The 22,546-nt window shown below is 41.5% G+C and overlaps 2 protein-coding genes across 7 annotated transcripts in view; one reads left to right on the forward strand and one right to left on the reverse strand.

The window, feature by feature from the left end:
- The window catches only part of TXNDC11 (thioredoxin domain containing 11), a 27,499-nt gene extending 17,656 nt beyond the window's left edge, over positions 1-9,843 (forward strand). For all 5 annotated transcript variants that reach the window (XM_051783106.1, XM_051783076.1, XM_051783096.1 and 2 more), the window contains 5 exons: positions 1,339-2,122; positions 4,619-4,764; positions 5,472-5,581; positions 6,920-7,000; positions 8,623-9,843. In XM_051783106.1, the coding sequence (XP_051639066.1) occupies positions 1,339-2,122; positions 4,619-4,764; positions 5,472-5,581; positions 6,920-7,000; positions 8,623-9,250 (1,749 nt within the window). In that variant the 3' untranslated portion in view covers positions 9,251-9,843. The remainder of the gene's footprint in view (positions 1-1,338; positions 2,123-4,618; positions 4,765-5,471; positions 5,582-6,919; positions 7,001-8,622) is intronic.
- SNN (stannin) lies at positions 9,272-17,871 on the reverse strand. 2 transcript variants are annotated; one of them, XM_051783120.1, is made up of 3 exons: positions 17,739-17,871; positions 16,778-16,904; positions 9,272-12,002 (listed from the first exon to the last, which is right to left on the reverse strand). In XM_051783120.1, the coding sequence occupies exon 3, from the start codon at positions 11,921-11,923 to the stop codon at positions 11,660-11,662; it is 264 nt and encodes an 87-aa protein (XP_051639080.1). In that variant the 5' UTR covers positions 11,924-12,002; positions 16,778-16,904; positions 17,739-17,871; the 3' UTR covers positions 9,272-11,659. The 2 variants fall into 2 exon arrangements, with proteins under 2 accessions (XP_051639080.1, XP_051639090.1); XM_051783130.1 differs by lacking the exon at positions 17,739-17,871 and adding an exon at positions 17,047-17,401.
- Between the last annotated feature and the right edge of the window lie 4,675 nt (positions 17,872-22,546).

Genomic DNA, 22,546 nt, shown 5'->3' on the forward strand with positions numbered 1-22,546 from the left:
GGACAATCTTTGCCTGGAAAAGAACTGCCATTACTCTTGTAGTAACCTGTCTGATTTTTGGCAGACTTAAATCAGTGATGCTTGTCACAGGTTAAACATTCTAGTAACAGGTACCATTTATTTTAGATCAAATCAGTGCAAGCTAAGATGGTCCGTTTCAAATTTCATTCTGCTAAATTACAGTGTTTATCAAAATGTGAAATGAAATACAAAATATTCCAGTTGCTCTTGCATAGCTTCAATTTGATGGAGATATTATGCAGTTTGTTTACCATGGCAGGAGCTGTTTACTGCAGCCAGCCTGTGGGTTTCCTCAGGCAGTGAACCCACTTGACTGTAAGGCAGTTGCAGGGAACAAAGCTCCCAAGTTTTATGTTGAAAGTTCTCAGAGCAAAATTTGTTTTCTGATCATGGCTCACTGAAATGAGCTCAATAGTGATGGTCCTGTGACACAACACCCCTCCTAGATGAGGCACTTCAACATCTCTTTGGTAATCACAGTGACTTCTGTGGAAGTGTTCCTCTGAAAGCAGTGTGTGTGTGTTCTGGGGTTTGTTTAATGTGCTAATGAGGATGAAAGGAAACTTCCTCTTTCGTTTTCCTTTCTTGTGTGTTCTGTTCTTTGTCTCCTAGAAAGGGAATTCCTTCTGTGGTCCATACACATGCCTTTTGCTCTGCTTGTTTACCCTTGGTTGTGAAAAGCAGAATGGCGATGGAGCACAGAAATGTTGGCACTGAGAGACAGGAGTTTTTTGCTTTTTTCTTTCTTCTCCCAGTAAGTCACATTACTATATGCAAAATACACTTGCAGTATTGCAACTGTATATGCCCATGGTTGAGAGAATACTAACATTGCTTCAGCACTCTTAATGGTTGTTACAAAATCTGTTACAAAATCTCTATTCCCTTTTCATATGGGAGCACTTTTATTTATTTCCTCCTCATATTGGAAAATAAGGGAAATTCAGGAGCTTGGACTCGTTAATGCTTCATGTTAGTGGGATTTAACCATAAAATGTAGTGTTACTGCACTGCAATAAATGTGATGCAAAGAGGACCTTGAGATCAATGTGGTGGACTGAATATTTTAAAGTGATTTTTTGTTTGTCTGTATATTTAATGTTTATATGCTAAAATATCGGAAAATTTAATTTCGTTATCAAGTCAGAGCCCCCTATAATATTGTAAGAAAAAAGAAGATTAGTCAACTTCATCTCTCTGAAATTCCATCTGTAATTGCATATATGTTGTTAAACCTGCAAGAGAGAGCTGCATTTGAGTGAACTATGTACCATTAATCCTGATTTTTTTCTTCCTTTCTTTTGTTCCCCCCCATAGATTACCAAAGTGGCCTTGGAATACCACAAGTGTAATAAAAGCCAGGCAGCTGAGCCAGATCTTCAGCACTTAGGAGACACTGATTCACCAGCTTTTGATTCCTCTGTACCAGATGCACACGTGGAAGTCTCCGAGCCCTTGTCCATCTCCACGTACCCCTGCTGTAATACGGTGGTGCTGCCACAGTGGCATTCCATCTCCAGAACTCACAATGTCTGTGAGCTCTGCGTCAACCAGACCCTTGGTGTCAAACCAAATAAAGTCCACGTGCCACACTGTAACTTTTTAGAGATAGAAGCAGCTTTGGACTCTTTCTACCTCCAGGAACATACCTTTTTTCAAGTTATATCAAATACCATAGAGTGCAGCAATTTCTTAAGTTTCTATAGTCCCTTTAGCTATTACACTGCATGTTGCAGGACAGTAAACAGGCATTTTTTAAGTTTCATTAGTTCTGAGAAGACCATCTTTCAGACCCCCAAAGTAGCATTTTCTTCCCATGGGAAGAAAGATAACACCCAATTTTCTATTCCTCACATTGAGGATAGGAATTGTTTTATTCCTGACCTTAATATTAGTAGTATGAACATTACTGGTCTGAGCTGCAGGACCAACAAAACCTTGAATCTCTATCTACTGGATTCAAATCTTTTTTGGATATATGCAGAGAGACTAGGAGCATCAAGATCTACTCATCTTAAGGAATTTGCTGCCATTGTTGACATGAAAGAAGAAGTGCACTATGTCCTGGATCAAAATCAGTCACTTGTTGGACCTACCCTGGGTATGGTAACCACTATCCAAATGCTTGAATTAAGAAAATTATGTTTCCAAGTATGCCCAGTATTTCCAGGTATCTTAAAAAGTGAGACTACAGTCAGAATTTACAGTTTGTAAATTGTAATTTATTCTGTTCTATTTAGTAGTTAACCAAGCAGTTATGAATTATTCTGTTGGCTAGAACAGAATCATGTTCTGGGTGGCATAAAAACTAAGTTCCCTATACCAAAAGTAACTTGCTTTAAAAGAAGTGAACCTCAAAAGGTGTTTTTCTTGACTGTCTGATGCGTTGAAGGAACTAGTAAAATCTAAATTAATTTGCTTGTGGGAAAAAAAAATTATTGTGCATCTAACATATTTGATATTACAGAAGACATTTGTGTATTAGTGGTGGTGCTGATGTTTACTCAGCTGTTCTGTGTACTAAAATATCCCAGAATTTTGTGAGATACTTCCCACTTACCAGCAGAGACTTCCCCATCCTCTTGACCTCTGGAACCAACTTAAATTATTGTAAATTGATTTTGAAAATTATGTCTGTTTTCAAGGTAGAGCTCTGAGGTGGTTGTGGCCAAATCTATCAGTGCTCTTTTTTCCTGTCTGAATTGGAGAAGGAAACAAAGAACAAACAAAATAAACCAAACAAAATCATGAAAAATAACAGAGGAAAAAAAAAGGGAAAAAAACCCAACCCAAGGATTGCAGTCCTGTTATACTTACAAGTTACTGAATCAAATAAAACATGCCTAACCACGTGCATTTGCCTGTCATTGCCATTGCATTTGCTGCTGTGCAAAACTGAGTCTGCCTCTGGAAAATACTGGGTTTTTTAATGTTATCTATGTAAGTAAACATGGAAGGAAATTCAGGTGAACATACTATTAAAATAAATTGTTCCAGAAGGTATGTCAATGTAATTGTTACAGCACTAATTACATTCCCTTTTTGCCATGAATCTCAGTACAAAAGGATGCACAGCATAGAACAAGTGGCCATGGTCTCATTGAGGATCACATCCCACCCTGTATCTTGTCTCCATCCCAACCCCCCAGGAAAACACTCTGGAAAAACAAACAAAAACCTCAGTGGCCATAAACGGATGCTTAGGAAATATTAAGCTCAGAATGAGGAGATACAAGTTTCCTTCCCCTTTCTGCTCCCAGTACTTTCTGTCCCCAGCGTTTCTCGGGTCACAGGATTTCCTGAGCGTGACGGGGGTTTCTGTGCTGGAAGGCTCAGAGTATTTCTGTGCTGTCACTGGAACTCCCAGAAGACTTTTGCTTCTATGTATTTTGTCAAGGATTCAGTTGTGATTTATGCTCGGGCTTTTTAAAATTTTGTTTTACTTCCTTAAGCCTCTTAACTTTTAAAATTTTATAATAACAAAACGGGTCAGCGTTTAATACCTTTAACAGATCTCAGTCTTTACAGGTGGTTTGTAAAAATCCAGGAATATGTCTCAATTTCCCCCTTCCTTTCAGTTGCTACTTAACCATGCACAGATAGTCCAAATCTGGAGATCTAGAAAGAAAAAATCCTGGTTTGGCCTAGTGTAAGAATTTAATGAAATGCTGAATAGTAAATATAAAATTAAATGTCCTGCTGTTTGCATTTCAGAGATAAACTTGATGATCTGGTATTTTGTATGTCTGTACAAAAGTGCAGGTTTTACTTTGGTCTGGTTTTTGTACTGGAAATACAAGCACAAGCTGTTTCTGTTTGATCCAGGAATTATTTTTATTGTTTTTCATATTATGCCTTTTGTCTTGAACTTTTGTTCGTATTGAATACTTCTTTTTTTTAATAATATTTCTCCATCCAAATTGAGTAGAAGGATATCTTGCAGCAATTTAGAAAACATGGTGTAGGCTCAGTGTAGTGTAGCTGAAGGTAGTTGAGGACTTTGTAGCTTATTTTAATTTTTTACCAGTGACCAGCTACTTGTTAAATATCATAAAATTAAGGAGAAGGTTGAACAAAGAGGAAGGTGGTCACTGGTAGACAAAAGGGGCTGGTCAGATTGGCATGGGAATAGCAGGGTACTTAAAGGTCAAAAGAAAAGGACAATTGCAGAGAAAGGAATAAAAATGGAAGAATAAATGCAAATAATTGTGGACCTAAGCAGAGCCTTCAAGATAATGTAGAAAGTAAAAAATGGAGAGAGGATACTATGATACTATAGCAGGTATGTGGTTAGATAGAAGCATAGAGAATAATTATTATAGTACATTGAATAGGGATGGAAGCAAGATTAGAGTCTAGTGTGGCAAATGAAAAGACTGTAACAAAGAAAACAAAAAAACCCCAGTGCAACTTTATCTTGTTTTCACATCAGTTGTGGTTACTCAAGAGTTGATACCAAACCGTCAGAAATTATTGACATGAAACCAGGTTTAAATTTGAATTTTCTCTGTAAGTTCTTCTGAATTAAAGAGTAAAAACTGCCAAAATCACCTCTGTGAAACTGAAATAACTTTGTTGTGTATCCATTTCATTGCAGAAAACTTCATTAAAAATTTCAGTGTTCTCTACAGTCCCTTGAAAAGGCATCTTGTTGATGACCCTTCAGCCCGTTTTCCAGAACAGCGTGTGATCACAGAAGTGACTACTCACACCTTCCATGAGGCTGTGTTCTCGAGTGGAAAGGTACAACCTCCTTCCTCAAAGCTTTCTGGCATATCATTGCACAGATTTTAAGGAGGGGATCTCAGTCTTACTTAATATCAATGTGCTTTTCTTCCTTGTAACATGAAGTATGGTGTTTGTAAGAATTCAAAAGCTTTCCAGTTGCATGCCATGACATTGCTTTACCTAAGATGCCATCCTGAACAGGAGTTAAATTACTTTGATTTTTTTAATATATTAAGGTTTAATATCCATTGTTGTTCAAGTGTGCAGTGAATGTCTGCATCTCCAGCTGGTTTCCAGCAGCCCTAACTCCTGCTTTGATAGTTAGAGGCAAAAAGCAGAAGTATAGACATCATCTTTTTTTTTCTTTTTTTTTTCCCACATGAAGTAGACAGTCACTGTTAGATACATGAGAATTTAAGATTGCAAGAGAATCTTGGCAAGTGTAGTAAAGTTTGGTGCATTTTCACTTAAAGGGAATGATCCTAAACTAAATCATCTTCTCTATTTTGTCATTATGGAAAGGGAATTCCCCAAGGATTTTTGTGTGTTAACTCAGTAGTCAGAGGACATCAGTAAATAGCTTGTAATAAAGTTTATTAATATTAGGATATAGTTTACTTTCACATTTTAAGGGTTCTGAGTTATAGATGTTGTGAAAACCAGTCCTCCTTTCTGCAGATTAACTCCAACAGATAATCAAACTTCTCCATTTCATTTTGCAGAATGTCTTGCTGCTCTATTATGCACAGTGGTGTGGATTCTGTGCTTCTCTTAACCACATCTTCATTCAACTTGCTCGGCTTTTGCCTCCAGATAATTTCACTGTGGCAAGGTAAAAAATTCTAATTTCATCTCTCCAGAATAATGTAAGATCATTGGGGTCATCAGCCTAGAAAATAATTACTTTTTTTTCTCTCTACAATCTTGAAATAGTAGATGTGAATGTCATCTGCTTCATTTCTCTTTGAACACAGTATTTTGTTTTCCTTTGTATAAATTTGGTGGTTTTCCATCTCACTGCAGTAGTTATCCAGTTTAATTAAAACTAATTTTTAAACAGTGCAATTCATCTTGAAGCTTCCTAATTTCAAAAAGGGAATCAGTAACTTTTCCCCCTGGATGATAATTTGTAGCAAATATTAATATGCTGTACTGCTCTGTGTGAGAAATTGTTTGAGAGGCAAAATGCATCTTCTTGTGGGTTTTTCCTGGTGGGCAGCCGAGCATCACTGCTGCCTGTGCACTTCCCATTCCCAGTGGGATGGGGAAGAGGGAGGAAGAAGAAAAGCAAGAAAACTTGGAGGTCATGTTTAACCCAAACATTCTTGCTCATGTATTTGATAAGATCAGTATTTACAACATCTGCTCTGCTTGCATCTTTGTTTTATTCTGATGGAACTTACTCCAGGAGGCAGCATGAGATGTACAGAAAAAAACAAGTCAATTAAAAATCTGGGGTCTCATCACCTGTTTATAATTGCAGCTTTATTCCCACAGATGTGATGCTATTCTCAAGCCTACACCCCTTCTCCTTCCCAACTTTGAAGTTCCCTCATTTGCTCCATTGTTTTCCCTGCAGTATTACTGATGTGATCATCTGCTTTTTGTAATTAATAAGAATTTTATTTGTGATCAAAGAAACTCTGAAATGCAGAGAGAAATGTAACAAGCAGTTGAACAAGTGTTTCACTCACAAAATCTTGTGTTCCTTTCTACACAGAGCTTTAGAAAAAAAATGTGCCATTAAGAATGTGCTTGTCCTTTGAAGAAGCAAAAGTAATTTACTCCCCAAACTACTTGAGGAAACAATATTAATGGAGTTGTACTTGAGGAACAGATTAATGAATAGAAATAACTTCAGTCTCCTGTTGAAACTGTTAGGGAAGTCTGTGTCAGGGAAGGAAGGTGTGCACATAGTGAGCAACTGCAGTTTAACTGCTGGGTGAGAGTTGTTTTTTCTAGGGGGAAAAAAACCCCACAGATATTTGTCAAATTGAGATTCTTCATCTTGAATATTAGTAGTTAATTCTGCTGACTCATGCACACATTTAGATTTAACTTTCACAGATACTTATATTTCCTTCTTCCCAATCCCTAAAATGGCGTTTTATAAGCAAATACAGATTGTTCATCTGCCTGTTCTCTTCACCAGTGTGTCTTTTCTTAACAGAATTGATGTAACTCGAAACGACCTTCCCTGGGAATTTATGACAGACCGTCTCCCAACCATTTTATTTTTTCCTCATCAGAGGTAATGTAATTCTTCTCCCTGTGGACTTTTAAATTTCATTGTACTAAGTTACAGTAATTAGCTGGTTACATGTCTTAATAAAGAAAAAAGCCAAACAGTAATCCATTTCCATATTTGCATTCTTACTTCATGCACATTCTAATTCTAAAAAACCCCACCAACAAAACAACAAAATAATCCAGCCAACAGTCACAGATTTCCACCCTTCTCCCTCAAGAACCTTAGCAAATGGTAATTCAGACTACTGGTGCTGTGTAGTTACCACAAAATTTTTAAACCCATGCCTTAAGTTTTGCAATTCTAAATTCACGGTTTAGTTCAAGCACAGAAATAGTTTCATTTGTATCAGTTCTGAGTCACCTCAAATTCAAACTGATCATTTCCCTATTTCCTTTCATAGGTACTCATTTTGTCTTGGTCTCTTTTAAAAAGCAGTTCCAGACTGTCTCTGGAGTGACAGACTGAATAGTGTAGTAAAATTGTTTTTTTAATGTTCCAGTTGGTTTTGTAGAGGTCCCTTACCTCTAGTCATTGTTTTCACTCCTGCTTTTCCTCTCCAGTGTATTTTATATTTTACTGCATGTAGGTAATCAATAAAATTAAGTTCTGATAGTGTTTGTAGTATCCACAGCACTCCCAGAATAGTCATGTGTTCCTTTTGGATATAAAGGCACCCCATATTAAGGTTTTCTGTGCAGCAGCTTATCCATTTGCCTTATGAGACAATTTTTGCAAATTAACACTTCTCAATTTCTTTCCACCACATGCTGTTAATATTTGGTTTTGCTATTTGTTTTAAATAGCCTTTTAGCTTCTTTCATACAGACTGTGGTTTGGATCAGTAAGAAAGGAAGATGATGTAGTAAAATATCAGCACGGTGTAATGAGTCACTTTTGATTTAGTGTAGACTATTTCTTGCCTAAATGATGTCATGATTCATTAAACTTGGAGGGGAGCTGATTGTCAGCTGAGAAGCTGCTGATGGTAATTAAAAGAGTAACTTGGTGGATCACCAGAAGTCTGCAGGGGAGGGAAAATCATGGTGCTTAATCTTTGAGAAACAGCTTAATTTTGATGTACAGGAGCCTCATGTGTTTAAAAGCAAACTGCTCCTTGCAATGCCTTTCAGATGCTGGAACACACTAAGCTCCTGTTTCCAGGATAACATCTATAGGGTCAGAGAAGTCATTTCCCAGCAGGTAGCTCTGTAGATCTGGACTTCAATTCTAACAATACATGTAGAATTAGGAACACTTAAATGTTATCCTTCAACTTGCAAATATGAATTGTCAGTATGCTCTGATCACACCTGCCCAGCAGTAATGCTACCACACGTCCTTCAAGTTCTTAACCCTTGATGCCATGATTGGGATACTTTTTGTTTTTTACCAATCTAGGCAGAGATGTTTATGGCACCCAGACTAGAAGACAGGTAAAAGAGTTCATCAGAAGAAAATCTATGTGCTCTTATCCTTATTACATGAGTTTAGGTTTCTCTTAGCTGCCGTACCAATTATGCTTGATCAAAAAAACCCAAGATATCAAGTTGGAGTTGAACAGCAGATGCTTAGATAAAATTATCATTGCTTACCTATCTGAATGTTTTACTATGTCTTTCTAGGAAGGAGCAAAGTGTGAAGTTCCCTGAAGACTTTTCAGTTAACCTTCCCAATCTCCTTAAATTTATTTTACATCACTCAAGTCTTTCTGCATCAGAGCCCTGTACCAAAGAGTGCCGACAGAAAGAGTCAGTTCTGCAGCAAGGGCACATCTCACACTTGGAGAGAGAAATTCAGAAGCTGAGATCAGAAATCAGTGCCCTCCACCAGGCCCATGACCAGCTGGAAGCACAGCTTTCTGAAGCTCGGAGGGAGGAACAGAGACTGCAGCAGCAAAAACACACACTGGAAAAGCAGCACAAGACTCTGCAGCTCCACAGTGAGCAGTTACAGGCCACATATGACCAGAAGAATCAAGAATTGTTAGAAATGGCTGAAAAGCTTCAAGAATTAGCTGATGCATCAGAAAACCTCCTTAAAGAGAATGCTTTACTGAGAATTCTGGTAGCATCGAGGGAAGGAAAGCTACAGAGCAGAGATGAACTTAAAGAATCCCTTCAGTCTGAGCAAACACTTTCTGAAGATAATGATATATCACCTTCAGCAGCTACTGCCATGTTAGAGGAAAGAAGGACTGATAATACTGATACCATAGAGACAGAGCACAGTAGTGGAAACAGGACAGAATGATTGCTTACATAAAGTCAAATGTTTGGGTAGGTATTTATGCAAATTTTATTGACATTCATTGTAAATAAAGACTTCTTCCCCCACATGATCTAGGAAAAAAACAATCAAATGGAATATTTTTGTATACTTGAACAACTTATTAGATACCCCAATCTTGAGAGAAGAGGAGAATGGAAAACACTTCCTGCACTTTACTATTGCACTAACTTGCAAACACCTATCCATTTAATTTAAAGATGCTGATTTTTAGGGGCAGCAGTGTGAAGCACCTCTGACTAAGGACCAGTTATTTTTCACTGGCTTTCTCTTACAGCTGCTAGAAAAGAAATTAGACCTTTGATTTATACTTTTCCATAATTTCTGAAGTTTGCCCTTGACACTGCATTCTCTTTGCTGAATTAAAATAGAGATACTTCATCTGTGTAATCAGTAAACTTGAATGGACAAAGTCATCCTGCTACAACTGTTCTGTTCTAGAACTTCAGCACTTTGTATCACTTTTGTATCCCAGTATTCTGACTGTCCTGAAACCCACAAGAGCCATGTGTGAACTGTTCTCTGCTGAAAACTAAAGAAAGTCTTACTGAATTAATCCTTTTCTCTTTGATTTACAAGAGGTCTGGAATACAGCAATTGAAGTGTACAGATCTGGCTACACATGCAAGTCTCAGGAGACCAGGATCTTAAAAAAGCATGTGTCAGGTTAAGAACATCTATCAGCTGTACCCCATATGTTGTACTCAAGAGGCAACAGCAGGAGCTTTTTGCTACTGACAGCATTCATTTTGCTTCAAATTACAGCCTTCAATTAAAAAAGAAAAAAAAAAGGGCAAATGTAGCACTAAAAATGCAATTCAACATCTTAGTGTAGAAGAGAGGACAAGACTTTTTGTCTAGGTCATTATTGTCTTGCATATAGTTAAAGTTCTCAAGCAAGCTTGCTAGACCTTAGTTACTCCATGTGTAGAGGTATAAGAAGCAAGTTGAATGCTTCCTCTAGAGCTGAATTAAGGCTAGACAATTAAGTGTTTAAAAATACCAGTATGCAAAGGAGGCCATGTATAAAGTAATAGAAAACAGGCCAGTGGCCTCAAAGCACGTGTGCCTACACTAAGAGTTGAGAACATGTAAGCTGCCATTGGTTGCTCAGTGTTGTCCCCCATCCTCCCCCCAAACCTTTGAGGTCCAGAATGTCCCATTTAACACATTTTTACAGTACTGTAGCTGAACTCTAGCACAGAGCAGGAAATGTATGTTCTTATCTGGAAGGACTGGGCCCTTGGTAGCTAAAAACTTCTACAAACTGACCAGCAATTGCCCTTGCCCCTATTACCAAGAGTAGGAAAGACTGAAGCTTCTCTTGCAGAAGTACAGTTAAATCCAGGGAGTTATCTACAAGATACATTAATTGAATTCTATAGGTGACTGTTTGTGGATTAAAATGCCTTTTTATAACAGGCTGTTAACATACATCCTACCTGCTAAGTACACAAACCAGGGTTCTAGGAAAAATTCATACTGGTTGCACTTAAGCCCATTTTGATAAGGAACCACTTCTGCAGTTTCAGCACACAGACCTACAGAAGAGAAAAGCCTGCTCTACTGCCATTTCAGACTCCTGGAAACCTTCTGGACCATCCCTGAGAATTCAGTATCCATCATTAGTTTCCATTAGCATGGCAGTTTCTTTGCAGTAGGCTACATAGAGAACTCAGTTCTAGCAGCCAAAACTTAACCTAGATAGCTGCAGCTAAAGGAAATCTCTTCCTTTCTTGTAGCTCCTCTGTTTCCTCCCTCAGCACATTACTGAAGGCTTATCCCTTTTCAAATTAAATACTCTGCACCAGTCCAATAAACTGTTAAAAGCAGGACTTCTGACTTTACAGCTGTGCACTCAATCTAGTAGCAGAAGCAAGGTTTAACTGCACATTTGGTTTTGAAGGTCTGGGATCCCACCCATGGTTGTGGCTCAGGAGACCCCTTGTGTATTATGTACAGTTGCATCATATTATTCCCATATGCTACAGAACACAAAGCAAAAGTTTCTAGTGGCCTATTTACAGTTCACAATTGTAAAGTAGTTCACATTACAGTAGTAGCTCCATCAAAATAGGCTCAGCTAAACATTCAAGTAAAAAAAACTGGTAGTAGTCTCTTCACACCAGTATATCCCTGTGCCCATTGCCGGCAATGGACGTTATGCCAGGCGAGTCAGCTCCTGTCATAGAGGAATTAGGATACACAGTTGATGCAAAGTGCAACTTTTCAGTGCATGCAGTTGCAAACAAAGCTTATTTAGTTCTCATCAGGGTGTTTTCTGATGAGTGGTGTGCACGTGACCAGGTTCTTCACAGTATAGATTCTTGTGCTGGTTACACACGTCAGTCCATCGACACATGTTGCTCCAGGTTAGCTGTGAACTTCGGTGCCGCTGGGAGTCAGCTTAGCTTTCCTCTCCACACAGGGTCCTTTAGCAGAGTACTGCACCAGCAGGAAAGGCTCTTTGGTTTCTCCTTCGCCCACAATGCTTTCCTCATCCTCAGACTGGCTGAGTTTCTGCAGCCTCAGGTAGCACCAGCAGCCCAGGATCAGGGCCCCCAGCGCCGCGATGGCGATCAGGATCACGATCACAGTCACCACGCCCGTGGAGGGGCTGTGATCTGTGATAGACATGGCCAGGAGCTCAGACTCTGCACTTCTTTAGGGGAGATCCTTCTGTCCTCACTGTCAGTCTTGCTGCATCTTCAAACTCCTGCAGTGGAAAAAAAACAATGAAGTTGTGCAGTTCCACTGTACTCAGCAACATTATATTACTGGCTGGTATCACATGGCATGTGACCCGCCTGCATTCACTGCTTTGTGCTGCTCACACTCACAGAATCATGGGATCTTGTTTCAGCTCTTCACGTGCCTGTCAAGATAGCACATGGTCAGCCTACTAAGAGGTAACAATTTTTACTAGAAGATATGAAACAAGACATTGGTAAGGTATTTGTGAAGGGATTTGCAATGCTGATGCATTACTGTAAGTCTGTCCATAACACTGGTCTGCTTAGAAGGACTGACTACATGGTAATTAATTGTTCATTGAGCTGATAAAAAACAACAGATGTTGCTTTATATACATTTTTCATAAGAAGCAGGTAGAGCTATATTTATTGAAGACTAACAAAACACAATGGGAAGATGATTATTTTAAGCTCATGCTCCTCTTGGGGGCTTTAAAACAATAAGAGCAAGGTGTTGTGTTAGGACTGCAGCTGAAATTGGAACAGAGGCAGCAGGCAGGAAAATGGGAGAGAAGAGCTACAAGACTTTCTTAGTCTGCTGTAGTTTTAGCAGGATAAAAATACATAGGTCATGTCATTTGCTACTTCCACTTCCAAATTTAAGGGGTCATGTGAGCCTTGTCTTCAGTGTCAAAGTTATTGTTTACAAAGCTGGCAGCTTCACTTCCTTCCCTTCAACTAGGACATACAACAAAGTCAGTCACTCATTACCTTTTCTTTCCTGTACCCCAGCTCTTTAACAAAAGAGAAACTCAGGGAAGACTTTAGTAGAGACTGAAGCCAGTCCTCCCCAGGAGCATCTCTTACCTCTGTACTGCTGTAAAAATCAGGTTAGGGCTCAACACTGCAATGTCAGGTACAACAGGAGGTTCTAAGATCAGATGCAAGTGCACATCTGCATTTCACCTGACCTGTAGCCACTGACTGGCAGTGGAGTAACAGCTTCCAGCTGCTCTAAGTGCCAGTCTGTTGAGGGTAACATTTTTCCAAGAAAAGCTCTCCCTCACTGTTGCTGTTGCAGTCTCTCACTCACTGCAGCATCTTCATCCAAACCCCTCAGGAAAAGCCAGTCTTACCCAACCTTGAGCCAGAACCTTTAGTTTATGGTGTTACCCACTGCACTAGAAGCCTCACCAGTGTTTCAACATGAATCAAGGCAATTACAGTGCAGTACCTTTACTAAGAGAGCTCAAGCTAGAGACTAAGTTTGTTCCCTGCTGTCTCATGGAATGAGAGACCCATGTGCATCACCATTTCAGCAAGGACACCTCCACTACAGACAAGTTTAGCATATGTCATTAGGGTCCAGTGTCACATACTCTGGTTACATTTCCAGCCCTGTAAACTACAGCAGTCAATAGCTCATAGTGTACCTGACACAACCAGCCAAGTTCTGCAGACCCAATTGTGCCCAAGTAATAAAACCAAAACTGACCACACCACACCCCCTCAGCAGAGCTGTGCCCACTGCAGCCAGAGAGGTGTATGATTTGTCATAATCACCTTGCTTCTGCAATGCTTATTTAACACAGGGTGATCAGCTGAGGGTGATTAAGAGTGACTTCCACATAGTTCATTTTCCTCAGGGCATGTCTGAACAGCAGCACTGTTTGATCAAGCCAAAACAGTACAGCATCAGCAGAAAAGAGAGTTTGCTTCCCATGCAGGCACTGCACAGCCACGTTAAGGTCTCTTCTGCAGCTTCCACCTTTGTTAGCAGCAAACCTACTGTTTCTCTACACCAGTTTGGTGCAGCACATGTTATGTTGCACAGTTACTGTCACCTAGAAAATAGCTTTTAGAAGTGGAAACTAGCATTGCAAATGCTACCCCTCTGCCAGTCTTCAAGGGAATAGACAGCATCAGCTATATAAATGATGAAACTTTGCACATCACCATCCTCTGTATCACCAGGATCTTTAGGCAGTCTCGGTTCAGGATGCATGAGACTGATTTATACTTACTGAACAATTTTTAGTCCAAATTTGAGTGCAACACAGCAACTTACACATTCCTCTTAAAGATCTTTCTTGGACAAATCCATAGGTTTTTAACCTTTAAAGTTCCAACTGTTTTTTATTTGATTAAAAACTCAAAGAATTTCACTTCTCAATGAGATGAAGTGTAGACATCATTCCTTCTCTGCAGGCATATCCTTCTCTTCCCACTCAAGGGCTTTAGAGTCAGCACCCTTTATAAAGTCATGTATTAAGCATCTGTACAGATTTCCAGGGGCACAAACCACCAGTTAATAGGGCATGATAGTAGCTCTGAATTGCTGGAAAGCTACAGTGTGTTGTTGATAGCTCACACTGCTCTTCCTGGCTTTAGGTCACTGAAGCTCTCCTGCAGCCTTAGTGCTATCCTTGTACAGAATATTTGCATGTTGTAACTACACTAGTAGGAACTTCAAGAGAGGCCTTTGGTTTCTGTGTTTTCTAGACACAGAACTCCAACCTTGCTCCTCTTTCCACCAGCAACTGACTGAAATCCAGATTAAGCTGTCTCCATGGTCTGCTTCTTGATAGGAGAAACATTGCACTCTGCAGAAGCCCCTTAAACTTATCCAGAGGAGATAAATAGTTTTCAGACTCACTTTCTCCTTAAAGCCTACCTGAGCTAAAACCCGTGAGCTTACCAAGAGTGGCACTGACTTCCCTTATCACTTTTACTGTGAGATATTATGAGCTGTAAATTCCTCATCTTCAAAGGGATTGCCAACACCATCCATGTGTATTTGGTGGCACTTGTAGTGCTCTGTCCCTTCCCAGCACACTTGCTATCCAAACAAGCACCTAAGCATATTTACTCATTAGCCAGATTAGTCATTCACTGCTGTGAACTCCAAATAGCCTATTTCAGTTCTTATACCAATCAAGCAGTGAAAACATCAGCTAGAAACCATTTTTCCATAAATAACTGCTTCTTTTCTCTTTTTGCTTAATAACCAGCTTCTACTCAGAAATTTCACTTGTGAAGTTTTATTATCCAATTCAGAAGCTGTAACTAAAGGACAAACAGGCAGCTTAAATTGCAGAAGGCTGTTAGGGGACAAATGCAATGCAAGGCTGGCATTAGTTTCTAAACCAGGTTTTTCATTATTCCAGGCATTGTGCTGCTAAGTTCACTAATTGTAATGCCTGCAGGCATATTTCTAACAAGAAATACTCCTACTGTTCAAGGCAAAGCTATAGGAAAAGGCTTCAGATCTGCTATAGTTCACCCAAATATACCAAAGTCCTCATCAGGCAGTTATGTTCAAGGTGCAAACATTAAGTCTTTGGGCTTTAATTTTTTTGGGGAGGAGAGGTGAGGAGGTGGGAGCTGTTTTATTACAGTATTCCACCTTAAGTAAGTTGAATGGAGCAGGGCAAAAGAAATGAGAATAAAACTACCAGAGTGACCTTCAGCTTAAAAAATTAAAAAAAAAAAAAAAAAAAAAGGCTGCTTAGTTAAAAAGCCTTCATGTTAAGAGACAGAAAAACAACAGCTTGTAATCAACACACTTCTAATAGTGAACAATGGTTTCTCCTGTATGTGCCAGCAAGATTGCTTTTGAGGAATGCTGCATACTCATCACAATAGCATCCTTATTGCCAAGGGAGGACAAGGGGAAAACCCACTGGGGAAATCTGAGCTGTACTTCTACCACTGGCACACAGGTGTTTACAGCACCCACACTATCCAGCCACAGAGAGCGAGGCCTTTACAGTATAGGAGTGCTCAGACTTCACCACTTCCAAATAAAAAAAGTGGGATCACTGTTATTCTTCATTAACTCCAGCTTATACCACCTCGTTCTGATAATGCCAAGTTACCTTGCACAAGCTGGAGCTTGGCCAGAGGCTATTTTAGAAGCAGGGAGCTGTTTACTAGGTGCCTTCAGTGCAAATCATCTTTTCCCAACCCTTATTATACTTCTGATGAGGAATAAAAAGAGCAGGGAAGGCAGCTAAAAAAGTCTTTTCTGTGGCTAATCAGTTGTAGACAGTATTCCAAGAACGTGGCATTCAAGCAACTGCTAGAAAAAAACAGATAGCTAACAGTGTTGACTGAACAGCAGTTCCCACATGAAGTGTAGTAGTACCTTAGACTTAATCAAGACTCACTTTCAAAGCTTTACACCAGAAGTTAGCATTTTACAGAAGACAGTAAGATGGAGAGATGAGAGAGCAGCAGTCTAAGATGTTCCTCAGACACAAAGACAGTTTCAAGAGCAGACAGACCTCAGTAGCACAGCAAGTGGAGTAGGTTTGTGCTGTAACTGCCTGTCAGGCGAGTCAGCCGGTTAATGCAGAACTAGAAACAGGCTTCTCGTGTTAAAACCACATTTGCTCCAGAGGCAATTGCATGGCTGGGAAAACATCTGTCAGACTGCAGATTTGTATCTGTCAGTGTCACATCCACTCGGAGCTCTAATGGAAGGTCTGTCCTGACACGATAACAGAGTCACTTCCGACATTCCCTTACCAGCAGTACCGTGCCGTACACATCCCGTGGCGTGGCGTAATTCTGATATATTAGAAAACTGCTGAGATACCAACTTTGTTTGCTGATAAAAACCCACCATTCTTCTATTTACATTCAAGGTGGTTCTCCAAATGTGTGAGGTTTTTTTTTTTCTATGGGCTCTATCTAACAGCAACTAGACAGCACCCATACGTTTCTGACAGTCGGGCACTTGTTATACTCAGCTCAACTCTTCAGACAGCAAGTGCCCCAGAAGTTAATCACGTACCTGCAACAAGCAGCTCAGGAGCTCAGGGTAGGAGCTGTCTACACAGTTTCAGAATCACCTTATTAGAAAAGCGAAGGTCACACTGCTTTTGGATCTTGTCTGGCAAGTCTTCCTCCTCGCTCCTCCCCTGTGGAGAAGGATCACATTGGTCTCCAGCTGCTCCGCATCCCGAGTCCCTTTCACTCCTGGCTTTCCCATTACATAATCGCGTCTAACCATCAGCTTTTGCTACAGGCGGTCAGGGAAAGATCCCTTACTGCTTCACCTACCTGCTAATCAAGGCAAGAGTTTCACAAGTGGTTTAGAGTTCTTCAGGTCTATTCAAAAGCAGCATCTACTGACAGATGCAGATGTCTCTACACCTGCATTCGTGTCGGGAAAAGGAACAGCGCGAGCCGGCACGGTACACTGCAGATGCTCAGAGCGAGCAACGAGACTCAGTCTGAACAATTTGCGCTGCCGTGAGCTCCAGGGTTATCCACCTAAGGGTCAGTCCAGACTGCAGCACATACCCAGCTCCTCGCACGGAGCGAGCAGGGACGAGCCTCCCCGGCCGGGAGGAGCCCGGCGCCCACCGCGAGCTGCCGCTGCCGAGCCGTGAGGCATCGCCGTGTGACTGCAGCGCGGCCGCACAGCGCCGGGGCCGGGGCGCGGGGGGCAAGCCAAGCACGGGCGGCCGGGCCGGGGGAGCCCCGAGCCGCCCCCGGGGCCCACGCGGGGCCTGCGGGGCGCTCGGAGCGCGGCGGGGACCCGCCCGCGGACACAGAGAGCGGGCAGGGGCGGCCCAGGCCCCGCGGGGGGAACGCGGGCGGCCCCCGCCCGCCTTACCGACCCCCGCCCCGGCGGGTCCGCCCGAGCCCCGCACGGCGCCCAGCCCAGCCCAGCCCAGCCCAGCCGACCCCCGCACCGCCCCCTCCGCTCGCCCCGCAGTCGCGGTCCCGCACGGCCCCCGCGCACCCACCGGCCTCGCCGCGGCAGCTCCTTCCTTCCCTGCCCGCGCCGCCGCCTTTTACCGGGGAACGGGCGCTCGCGGCCCGGGCAGCAACAGCTGACGGCGGGGCCCGCTCGGCCCGGCCCTCCCTCCGTGACAGCGCCGGGCCCCGCCCCGCCCGGGCTCGGAGCCGTGGGACTGAGGAGTCACGGCATCGTGGGTCACAGATCCATGGAATCACAGACTCCTGGAATCACAGACTCCTGGAATCTTAGACTCCTGGAATCATAGACTCATGGAATCATCAAGGTTGGAAGAGGCGTTTAAGATCATCCAGTCCAACCACCAACCCAGCACTGCCACTGTGACCCCTAAACCACATCACCCAGTGCCAGATGCAGATGCCTCTTGAACACCTCCAGGAATGGTGACTCCACCACCTCCCTGGGCAACCTGTTCCCGTGCCTGACCACCCAAAGAGTGAACATTTTTTTTCTAATATCTAATCTGAATCTCCCCTGTCTCAGCTTGGGGCAATTTCTTCTATTCCTCGCCATGGGGGCACGGCAGAAGGGACTGCCCCCCCCTTACTGCAACCTCCTGTAGATGGGCTCCTCCCTGAGCCTTCACTTCTGAAGACTAAACGAACTCAGCTCCCTCAGCACCTCTGTGACCCTGCAAGAGGCCCCTTACTGGCTCTCCAGGCAGCAACAGAGCAGGACTGCCATTACCACAGAGGCCACCCCAGACCACCGTGGTGTTTGGTAACACTGCTGGCCACCAACTGACCCCAGCCAGTCTTCCTTCCGTGGGCTCTGAGCAGACAGCAGGACCAACCTTCCTGTCTCAAACATCCAGTAAGATCATTCCCAGTATGCCCATTATATTTAGTAATTCATACTGTGTTGGGGCAGTAACTACAAAAATGCATTAGGAAATTGCCCAATACAGGGTTTTGTCACCCTTCCACTGAAGTTGGTCCTTACCAGAGCAAAAAAGGAGTATTGCAACTTCTCTGATGTGGTATAGTTGCTGGTAAAACAGATCCCAACTTGTTTGAGGTTCACCTAAAGTCTTAAGAGGTTTCTGACAAAATGAGTTTTAAGGGAATGGACTGTGACAGATCAAGTTCAGAGGTTGCCACGACAGTCATTGTTTAATGTAAAATTAGTGGTTTATTTAAGCTTTGGAACTAAGTGTAGTGCAGCTTAATTTTCTACTGTCTTTATGCATCAACCACCATGGAAGAGATGATAAAATGCTATTAAAAATACCCTTAAAAGTTCAGAATCTTTTTTGAAAGCAGTAGAAGAGCAAGCACAGGCACTGGGTTATTTTCACTGTTGATAGCTAATGGTCTGGACTGTCTGGCAAACCAATATTGGCCATGGCAGCAACCTTCTGTCAAGTGAGCAGATGCAGAGGTAGCCTTTGGGCCAGGACTTTAATTAGACATCTAAGTCCCATTTAGATACTTGAACCTCTACTGAGATTCCTGTTTTACTTACATAACCATGGGTGGAGTCTCCCCTGCATGCAAGTGTCCCAATCCACTTCAGTGAGAAGGGTCATGGCCTTTTGTACAAAAACCATGAATGCAATTACGACAGAGCTGACTGGTAAAAGCCATCCAGTAATAGCACAGGCCTGAAGAGAAGACCAGCAATCTCTTTTGTCATAATTTGAAAACTTTTTGCCTTTGAGAAACTTTTAATAGTGATTTTGTAGCCCATATTTAGTAAATGGTGCAGAGAACAAAGCAGGTTCATTCACTTCAGTTTTTTATCTTTGTAAGTGGGCTGCTTGCTCTGTGCAGGCTTGTACGGGGAATTTTCAGTCTGCTGTGGAGAAAGCAGAAGGCTGTTAATCCTTCAAAATTGCTTAAAAGCTTCTCTTGCTTTGCCCCCTTCATCCATCCCCAGTTAATACTGAACAGGGGCAAGGCTTTAGTGACCTCAGATCCTCACAGCTGGGGAGCAGAAAGAACCTGCTTCATGCTTTGCCAGGAGCTGGTGAACACTGGCATGTTCAGCTAAAGCAGCTGAGTAATGTGCTCTTCAACTGTGCTAGGGATGAAAAGGTGAGTTGTCTCTAATTTATTTACTGTTGCTCCTTAGCTGTGCACTAATAATGTAAAACTGTGAACATGCAACATGCTAGTACAGGGGATAGTTTTCTCTTCCTTGAAAAAGAATGGCAGGTTTATCAGTAAGATTCTTCCTCAATATTCCTAACTTATATAAAGAGATTTGACAATTTTCTGGATTTATACTATCATTTGAAGCATACCCTCATGCTTTGATGTTTTCATCTCACAAGCACTCAACATTTTAAAACATTACATGTGCTTATGGAATTCACTGGGAATTATCTGCAGAAGAATTCCGGGGTCAGTTGTAGCCACTGTCACAATCATCTGGTTCTGCTGGAGCCACTCTGACCCCCAGCATAGTTTCCAGCAATGTTGATTTTAAGTGTTATTAATTATAGAGATTCTTTGGTTTCTCTTCAGGGACTAGGCCACTGCCAGAGAAATTCATGATCAGATTAGGATTTGCCTGTAATTTGTTTTGTTAGAAAAAAAATGTTTTCCATCGTTGCAAATCCACATCACACTCTCCTTGTCTGCTAATGTGGCTATTTTAAATGTACTTATTTTTGGAGTTTCCTTCTGTCAGTCACACCCCGTGTCCTCTAAGTATATTCTTTGTGTATCCATTACCTTTAAATTTTGAACAGCTACTGTCAGTATTTGTTCCTTTAATTAGGGCCATATGTTGTGTTAGTTCCTTAATGGTGGCTAGTAAAATAAAACATGTGCTTCCTCCATTCCCACTTGGAAAGACAATGAATATGTAACAGATGTTTATCACACATATAGTATCTGTTCAGTTTTCTGCTGGTTTGTAGCACTCCTTGGAGCAAACTGTGTTCAGTAATCATCTTTGCACTCTAGAGAGTTTATCAGGGAAACAGACTGGTCCTCACAGGACATTTTTCAGGAGGATGTTTCAGCTGTTCCTTAGAAACAGCTGGTTTGCAGGCCCGTGGGGGGATTGTTAAAGAGGACAAAATGCCACAGTCTCTGTTGGAGGAGGGTGAGTGACACCTTCACCTTTACTTGCAGGTCCACTGGAGAGCACATGCACAGAGAGAAGGGGACCAAGCAGCTTGAGCAGGTTTTACCTTTTCTTATTTCACCTGACAGAAAGGAATGAGAAATTATTAATCCAGCTCTATACATGAAGAGGAATGAAAGTATATGAAGAGTTTGTACAGGTCAAAGTTTAATTTTTAAAAGTTTTGCAAAACCCTCAGGGTAGTACTAAAACAAGACTTGCTCCCTCTACCAGGGTATGTTGTACATGCCCCAGAAGCTTTTCTAGCACTCCTCTGCTGAACCCAGTTTCCCATAGCCCTCTGTTTAAGAAAGCATCTGTTGGGTTTTGTACTCAGACATTTGTAATTGTGCAAATGACTGGCAAAGTGCAAAAGCACGTTTAAGATTAGTGTGAGAATGGACTCCCTTTATATCTGAATAGCAGAATCTATTCACATCAACATTAATGCTAAAAATACCCACCTTATCTATTTAAAAGGAAATCCTCAGAAGATGGTTTTTATGTGACAGCATAATTGAATGATGAGTTCTCTGATTCTGATTAGTGCTGTAAGTGGTACTTCATGATGACAGACTGTGAATCCAGGCCAGGGAAAATGGATTGTTCAAAACTCATTTGAGCATAAGCTTAAATTTAGGCTTCTGAAGGCTGTAGCCTAACCTGGGACAAGAGGTGCTTCTGCTGGCATGCCTTGCCTTCTGTCCTGAAAGAGCAGCTTTTATATGTAACTCTGCAGATGATAATTAGAAAGGTGAAAACAGTGCTATACATCATATTGACATAGAAAAGTATAATCTTTATTTATTATAGCTGAAGCTATCTCCTATTCACTTGTAGTGCTTCAAAAGAGGCAAATAGATACATTTAATGTCTTTTGCTGTGTTGAAACATTTTTGTCCCATGCTTTGGAGACTGATTTTGTACCTGAAGGCTGATGAGCAATGTACAAAGCATTTCCTTTCTGCAGCAGTTATTTTTAAAGCTCTATGCCAGAGTTAACAAGCCTACTGGGAGCCTAATGTGTTAGCTGGGGAAACCCAAAGGAAATCTCTTTAGATTGCTAATTTGCATGTTTAAAACAATTTTTTTTTTACCTTTTCAGCACACAGAGTAGAAAAAGCTATTTGATCCATATGCTCCACAGTGTACTTGAGCTACATTCACATAGAATTACACATTCAGACTGGAGTAGTGTTGTTTTAAGACTGAGTAGTCAAATGTTTGGTAACTTCTTGACAGTCTTATTAGACTTCATCACCATAGTTCTGCTTTTTACAGCAAATACTTCCTGAAACAGTGTAAGAGCAGTGACACAAACCATAGTGTACCCCAGGGCATTGCATTTATTGTGACAGATTGTGTTGCAGTGACACACCTCTCCTGATGAAGCCTAGTTTGAACCTTCCCTGCTGTAACCAAGAGAAAAAGAAATCCCTTGTTATCTCAACATTTGTGCCAATTTGTCTGATTTGCTTTGAATTTTAGAAGTACTCCTGAAAACAACTCACAGCAAACAGTTCAAACTGGAAGTGTCAGCCATTATAAAAACCAGAGAACACTAAATGGCTGATACCTATAAAGAAGAGAAGTCTAATGGAAACATTTGCTCCTGCACTTCATGATTAACTGCCTGGTGTTAGTGGAGAAGCTGAGGGAGATTTAGAGACAAAATGGTTTCTTGAGTGATGTAAACAGGGAAGGTGGAAATCATCTGGA

The sequence above is a fragment of the Manacus candei genome, unplaced genomic scaffold, assembly GCF_025592945.1.
Source record: "Manacus candei isolate 608988 ecotype Guabito, Panama unplaced genomic scaffold, ASM2559294v1 h1tg000002l, whole genome shotgun sequence".
In the NCBI taxonomy this organism is placed as follows: domain Eukaryota; kingdom Metazoa; phylum Chordata; class Aves; order Passeriformes; family Pipridae; genus Manacus; species Manacus candei.